The sequence below is a fragment of the Gracilinanus agilis genome, chromosome 6 (genome assembly GCF_016433145.1).
Source record: "Gracilinanus agilis isolate LMUSP501 chromosome 6, AgileGrace, whole genome shotgun sequence".
Taxonomy (NCBI): Eukaryota; Metazoa; Chordata; class Mammalia; order Didelphimorphia; family Didelphidae; genus Gracilinanus; species Gracilinanus agilis.
The window spans coordinates 162,737,738-162,745,801 of record NC_058135.1 but is presented as its reverse complement, the minus strand read 5'-3'; the positions used below and the strand labels follow the sequence as shown (position 1 = coordinate 162,745,801).

At 32.5% G+C, this 8,064-nt stretch overlaps 1 protein-coding gene across 1 annotated transcript in view; it reads right to left on the bottom strand.

Annotated features, from left to right (window-relative positions):
• Positions 1 to 8,064, bottom strand: part of CLOCK (clock circadian regulator) — a 55,806-nt gene that overhangs the window by 11,992 nt on the left and 35,750 nt on the right. Inside the window, exons 17-20 of the mRNA XM_044681727.1 lie at positions 5,610 to 5,768; positions 3,882 to 4,091; positions 3,111 to 3,316; positions 1 to 216 (exon numbers count right to left, since the gene is read on the bottom strand). The exon at positions 1 to 216 is cut by the window's left edge and continues 142 nt beyond it. Coding sequence (XP_044537662.1) covers positions 1 to 216; positions 3,111 to 3,316; positions 3,882 to 4,091; positions 5,610 to 5,768 — 791 coding nt within the window. The remainder of the gene's footprint in view (positions 217 to 3,110; positions 3,317 to 3,881; positions 4,092 to 5,609; positions 5,769 to 8,064) is intronic.

The window sequence follows — 8,064 nt, the reverse complement described above, 5'->3', positions numbered from 1 at the left end:
TGCTGCTGCTGCTGCTGCTGCTGCTGCTGCTGCTGCTGCTGCTGCTGCTGTTGTGTTAGTGACAGTGTCTGTGGCTGCTGTGGCTGCTGTTGTGCAGCAAAAGTGGGATAGGCAGTTACCACCTGACCCATAAACATAGTACTAGGTACCATAACTGCTCCACAGGCTACAGGAGCAGTAACTAACTTGGTCACCAGTTGCTGACCTTGAGAAAATCTGCAAGAAAAGAAAAGAAAGAAAAAGCCCCCCAGGGTCAAACATCGGAGGCACACACTATAAATACTAGTGGATTGAACAGAAATATTTAGTTAATAGTACTATTTTAGCAAAGTAAAAAGCTGTGGTCCCTTGAGGATGTGCTTACTTTCTATTTTTGATTTATAATTTAATCCAAATTTAAAAATTTTGGTCTAAAGTTAACATATAACAAAAATGTCAAGGACATCTGAATTCCTTGGTGCAGCCTAGACAGTAACTTATGTGTAATGTAATAGAAAAGTCATAGAGAATTGGATGATATTCACAACAGAGGCAGAGATTTGAGCCCAGGTCTTCCTGACTCCAACCCAGCACCCTAACCATTATGCTACACTAGCTTTCACAAAAGAAATATATACAAATAACAGAAAATACGAATAAGCTTTCCTTTTGGAACTCTGAGTCAGATTTTTTATGTCACCAATGAACAAGCTAAGATTTATCAAAGTAAAGTGCATAAAAGATAATCTCTCCATTTAAAAAACTATTCAGGCTTATCTTTAGGGTTTTTGAAACAACAGTTTAATAATAATGGATATTTATAAAATTTGTAGAGAACTTCACACAATCTCCTTTAATCCTATTTAAGAGGCAGGACCTGTGGATATTATTGTCCTCACTTTATGATTAGGAAACACTATGATTAGAAAAAAATTAGGATTAGGATTAGAGGCCTACAGAAGTGATGTGACTAGTCCAGAGTCTCAGCTGATATTAGAAGCAACACTTAGACCCAAGTTTCTGTCAACTCCAAGCCCAGCCCTCTTGCCACTATACCGTGCTGCAAACATTCTATCAATGATAGATACAACCTTAATTTATATTTTTGTCAACTCTGCACAATTCTAATACTTATATTGATTTGATTTTTTTAGACTATATTTTTCCCTTGTGGAAGAACATGCCCATTTGCCTTCTTTGAAAAATAATTAGTTTTTTATACTACTATATAAAGAAACTATAATGCTTGAATAGAAGCTTACTTAAAGTCTTGCATATCACATGCAATAATTCAACATATTACCTTTTTGTTATTGTTCTGAATACATATAACTTTATATATTGGTTGTTGTTTTTCAATCATTTTTAGTTGTGTGACTCTTTGTGATCCCATTTGGGGTTTTCTTGGCAAAGATGCTCAAGTGGTTTGTCATTTCTTTCACCAGATAAGGAAACTGTGGCAAATAGGATTAAATAACTAGCTGGGGTCACACAGCTAGAATATGTCTGAGGTTGGATTTGAACTCAGGAAGAAGAATCTAGTTGCCCAAAATGTTGGTTATCTTTTTACTATTTGCCTATTTTTAAAATAAATGTATTTTGCCTCAAACCTATAAAATCTTGAACCTTTTACACTTCAAGTAAAAAGATTACATATAGAAAGCACAAAGAAACCAGTCACAGTAAAGAAAGTGCTTATTTAACAGAAATACCAAAAAAAAAAGGACAAGAAAATGTCATTTCTCAAGAAATTAATATGAGCAAAATAAAATAAATGTAGCTATAAATTGCCTTGCTGGGCTATAGTTTATGATAAACATCACTTCAATCATCAAAATTAAATTCTTCAATTTATTTTTGTTTGTTGCTCTGTAGGACAGAGATCATTTCCAGATATTTTGGACCTGTCCAACTTTTGAGACTATATTTTCCCTAAGCTTTTGAACTTTCCTCCAGTTCTCTGGGGCTCAACCATCATTTTTGTTGCTTGGATGTTAGTTGCAAGAGTTTGAAAGAAAGCTAAAATACTTTGTAATAAACAATAGAAATATTCAAATATAACATGAATAGGATACTATAGCATTATACTAAATGATCATTATGATGCTAATATTAGAATATAGTACACCTGAATTTTAGTAGTACTTAGTACAGACTACTTACTAATAGAAATGATACTGTATTGTATAAAGTATATGATTCTACAATAATATTGGGATCTTATTAGTATTATGTTACAATATTACTTCGAAAGTATATGATTTCAATACTGTGAGAATATCCTCCACTGAAGCTGACCACAATTCTTCAATGAGGTCAAATGTCACAATGTTAATCACCCTGCAGGCTGCCTTAGGAGACACCTCTCTGAACTTAGGTAGGTTAACCCATGTGCAACAAAGAACATCATTGAACACATACTCAAAGTCTTTCAAGCTTATTAGGATCTGCCAAAACCTCTGGCTCACCTCTGGCCTATCTTTCAAGAATCCAGGGTCTGACATGCCGAGTAAGGCACTATTAATATAGTCTTTAGTGGAGAGTATATTATTTTTTTAAAAGAAAAAAAGATAGCATTTTTTCTAACTTAAAATAATGAATTCCAAATTTAAGAATAGACTATGATCATAAGTTTATTTGTAGCCATTTGGAATTCAGAATATATCCTCTAAAAGAAGCAATGTTATATTATAACATAACAATGTAATGTTATAGAGATCAGTTGGGTTCCAAGGACAGCCCTTAAAAGCACATTTAATCCAAATGTAACTAAAATATAGTGGTGGTTATAACTAACATTTCACTTGTAACATATTTTATTGAAAATTCCAAGGCACTCCAAGGCACCGGGGAGGGGATAAATTTTTAGTCTTGCAATTACTCATATCTGATGAATGTACAAAGTTAAAACTGAAGTAACAATGCACTGCAGTTTAGATATATTTGGCATTATAATTATCATTCCTCTAAATTCATTCCCAGCTTTAAACTTACTACACTATAGTAGTACTTTACCATTTATAGTACTTACTACTATAACTTACTACAGCAAAAAAGTAACTTAGTTTTCATTAAATATGTTATACTTCAAAACTTGTAAATGTAAATATAAAATTAATTATAATAGTTACCGTATCTGTCTGTCCTGGGTGAAAGTAGTCATCGAAGCACTCTGATTATTGTTTTGTGGTATGCTAGATGGAATCTGGACCATGTTTCCTGTTGTTGGCTGAGAAATTACCATAGTGTTGTACAGTGGAGCAGTCAGTGTGCTTTGTGTCTGATTGGAAAGAGAGGTTTGTTGATTGTGCCCACTGAGAATATTTGGTTGAGTTTGCTAGGAAAGATAATATTTTATAGACTGCTTAAAGAAAGAAATGAAATCAAATGTATTCTAAAGAGCCTATCTTTTATTTGTTTTATTTGTATTTTATTTTCATTTTTTTTAATAAAACTTAAGAGTGATGGACAGCAAAGACTATAAATCCTTTTGGGGAAGGATATTCACAACAAAGACCAACAGTTGCTCAAGACAGCATATTTATCTTCTTAAGTTACTAATTACTTTTAAGTAGGGAGACAAAAATGTACAACTTTTTTGACATGGCTCAAAGCAAAATGTTTTGCACATATCAGCCTGGGTGGGCTTGGAATTATTTGCTACTAAAATACTTTTGCATAAAATTATTTAAAATTACAGAATTGCAATTTTACATGCAACATAATATGCGAATTGCAAAAAATGATTTAAAAATCACTGGCCTACATTACCTATAGGATTTCTTAATTTCATGAGACTATAAAATGCACTTTCTAAAAACAGGTTTTAAATCTATTTTAAAAATTATATAAGTTTCAATCACTCAATAATCTTCATGGCTCAAAAGCACTTTATAGTTTACCTGAGTTGCTGGACTTTGTAATGGCTGTTGTTGTATTATGTGCTGAGAGGAACCAATATGTCCAGTATTTATTCCGCTTTGAATCTGATTAGTTTGAACAACCTGACTTTGCATGTTTATAGGTGTAAGTTGTTGCATACTTGATGAATTTCCAGAAGAAAGTTGAACGGAACCAAAATTCAATCCAGGGGATGATTGCTGTAAAAACATCTTTAAGAATATTCTAAAATAAGTTATGTTTTTTTAAAAAAAATTAACCAATAACAAATTAAAATTCAATAATGAGAAGTTTTGAATATTCAAATGCTATGCTTAAATTCTTCTTTTGAAGCAGGTTTTTCAAATTTTGTTGTTATTTTACAGTACCTCAATGTGAAAAAATCCAACAACAGCATGTTCCACTTCCCAAAAGGCTAACAATCATTTAGGAATCTTACTTCAACTGTCCAATCTAGCCTTACTCGTACATTGGATTTCTTTTAAGTAAAACTAATTTTATAGTCTTGGGAGATTACTAGAAAATTCTTAAATTGGATTTCTTTAAGCAAAACTAATTTTATAGTCTTGGGAAAAGAAGAAAAAATTACCATCATTTATGTTTCAATGTTACTTATTAACTAATTATAGGCTTAAGGGGCATGTTTAAATGTCATTTTCTGAAACAGTTGTTTGGAACTTTTCCCATAGGAACAATATTATGTGTGTCACTTTCTCAATTCTAAATGAATCAAAATTTTATCTGGCAGAGAGTAGAGGCAGATAGCTCTGAAGTCCTGAACTTTAATTTAGGAGATCTGGAGTTGGATTCTAATTGTGAAACTTTCTACATGTCTTATGTACAATTGCATGTTCTGAATCTCTGAGCCTTAGCTGCCTCATCTGTAAAATGGGAGTAACAATCTTAGGAAATGGAGAGATATGAGCAGTACAAACAGGTATACTTGAAACTAGCTGAATGAATGAACAGACCCAAAGAACCATAATTAATGTATTGACCAATATCAACTCTTTACATAGCACCCACAGACCTCTCTAAGATATCTGATTTTCAAGGAGCTCATGGACTTGATGGGAAATAAATTACATCTCCATTTTCACTAACCTTTGGTTAGCTTTGTGATCTTATGTATTTTATTTTTATGCATTTAAAAACATTCTGTGAATATAGATTTCACTAGTCTGTCCAAGGGGTCCATGCACAAAAAAGGTTAAGGAGATCTGATATAGAGGGAGGTCTATACAACATTCTGAAAGTCTCAGGGATTTGATTTGTTTAAACTTAAATTTGTTAAATTTGTTTTTAATACTGATTCAGAAGACCTAGACAACACTCATCAGCTTAATCTATAACATGACTCTGGAATAGAGCTAACATACTGAACTCTAGAAACAATGGGACGTTTATGATAATTCCAATACCTAGTGCCCAACCTCATTGTTTATTTTGTATTCATCTTAGGTATACATATATCTATGTTGTCTCCTCTGACAGCACATTAGTTCCAGGAGAGCAGAACTCTTCCTTTTTTTCTTGTTGTATCTCCAATGCTTAGCACCTATAGAAGGTACCTAATAGTTCAATGAATGACAGATTATTGATTCACTTTAGAAAATAAAAAAATTATGCTTTCACCTCATGGTCAATAAGTCTATTTATAACAAGAATGTCCCTTTTTCTACTAAAAAAAGATTCATAAATGCTAGTATTCAAACTTAAGGGTATCTTACTTGTAATCCTTGACCATGAACCATTTGTAGTTGCTCTTGGATTTTTCTGAGTTCTTCTTGTTGCCTGTGAATATTTGCCTCTATCATCCGGGTCCGTTGTTCCAGCTGATCTTTTAGGTGTTGCATAGCTCCCAACTGAGCTGAAAACTGAAACATGGGCTGAAGTACCATAAAGAAATTAGATATTTCAGACCTATTTAGTCCTTATTATTACAGAATAAGTAAATTGTCCCTACCAGTTATGTATGCCATTGAAAACCAGCTGTTAGCTTAAAGTAATAACTACTTCTGGCATATAAAATGTGATTTAAAAAAATTCCTATTTGTTGTTGGATCCAGGAGGGTGGAGGAGGCGGAGGGAAAGAACGTGAATCATGTAACTGTGGAAAAACACTCTAAATCAATTAAAATAAATAAATAAATGTTTTTTAGAATTCCCATTTGGTTGCTAAAATATTATAGTTGTATGAATAGTTCCTATTTCTATAGTAGTTGAAGGTCTGTAAATGTTTTACATAATTATTTCATTTCTTCTCAGAGCAAATGGAAGTATTCACCATTTGGCAATTTTTTGGCAGCAGAAGAATCAAAATTTAGTTTGATAATCAGTTACATTATGCTAAACTACTGTTGCCACTAAGTCTTTGCTCTCAAATAAGCAATATTAATGAGGCCCAAGTAAAGAACAATATAATTTTCTAGTCATAATAAAAATATAATAAAAAACATAGTTCTTCTGAAATAACATTATGGACAGAGGTAGTTCTGTTCATTTTTTGCCATTTCTAATTTTGCTGCTTTACTGATTTGAAAGAGAAAAGAGAAAGACCCTTTATTTCCTCATCTCTACCTGCTCCTTCAGTGCCTTCTATGGAATGTCAAACAGATGAAGGAAACAGAACTCACCAAGTAAAGATACATACATGTATTTCAAGATTTTTGTCTCAAGGAACAAACTGTACCTAAAAGTGCAGACTGTTTGAGTTACATTTTATGTAACACTAGAGGTAATTTTTAAAAACTTTAATAGGAAGACAAGGGTGTAGATCTTCCTTATAAAAATTATCTTCTTCAAGCAATAGTTTGTGTAATTTCTGATGGACAATATTTCTTATAAAAGAATAGTCTATTTTAAAAAAATTATGCTTTCATAACAAGTGGTTTCAAATAAATATGAATATGAATAATAAGGTGGCAATATCGGTAAGTCAAAGAAAAAAAGAATAGTGTCAAAATGGCAGGTTTTAATTATTGATTATATGTATGTTTTTAGACAAGGCAGGTAGCTTTTATTATCTCTATATGTAGCAGAAATGAGAAGCAGCATAAGATAGTGGATAGAAAACTCTCCTTAAAGCCACAAAACCTGGATGAGCCCTCTCAAGTTTCCAGGAGATCACCTTTGACTCTTAGTGGCCATACCCTACAGAAGTCACTAAATTTCTCAGTACTTTAAGAACAGAAATTAAAGAGAAAGGGCATATTCTGCATTTGTAGAGAGAGTTTCCTCAGCAAGAATTTTCTCCACCAGTGATATTGAACTCAAAAAGAAACATCTCTTGCAGGCTATTTATTGACTTAGAAAATCATAACTTAACTTTATCTATGTAATATTGTATTTTTTTTCCTTTTTGTTAAACATTTGCCAATTACATTTTAATCTGGTTCATCCCACTTGAGAGTTTTAAGGATCTCTTTTATGACTCCACCTTTCTCTTTCGCTTCCTCTTTCCCCAACTTCTACAACAGCAAATTGCCCTTGTATGGTTCCAATTCCAGTCTCTATTCCTATAGAAGAACATTTCTTTTTTACACATAAGTAACCCTTCATTAACATTTTATTTTAAAAATATGAAAACATTTTAAGCATTCCAAAAGTGCTCTGAAAACTAAAGCAGACAAATGTTAACTGACTTGCCCACAATTACACAGCTAGTGCCTGAGGCCATTTGTGTTTGAACTCAGGTCTTCTTGACTCCAGACCCATTACTCTATCCTCTAAGAAAATTAAAGATAGAACAATACTAGTTCTGTTAATATTGTCAATATGTACTTCCTTTCCCACCTTCCCCCCAAAATGTGAATGCAAAGTACCATTTCTTTTACATGTTAAGCATATTGCCTGTTGATTATTCATAGTGCATCACAGAGAAATGGATATAAAGAACAATGAGAATTTAAAATCTTTTAAATCTTCAGAATACGTCTTGAACATTCAAAGCTACTTCAGAGATGGTAAATATCAAAGGAAATGATCATTCATTCAGGCATATGATGAACATTTGCTAAGTGTATGGCAGCCCATAACATATGAAACTATATCACTAGTCTCAGTAACTTTTCAAACTAAAGCAAGTTATTTAACTGCCTTTTCCATACTGGAAGAAGAAAAAAACAACTTTTTCCCCCCCATTTCAACTATCACAAACTGGCTATGTAAACTTTAAATCTGCAA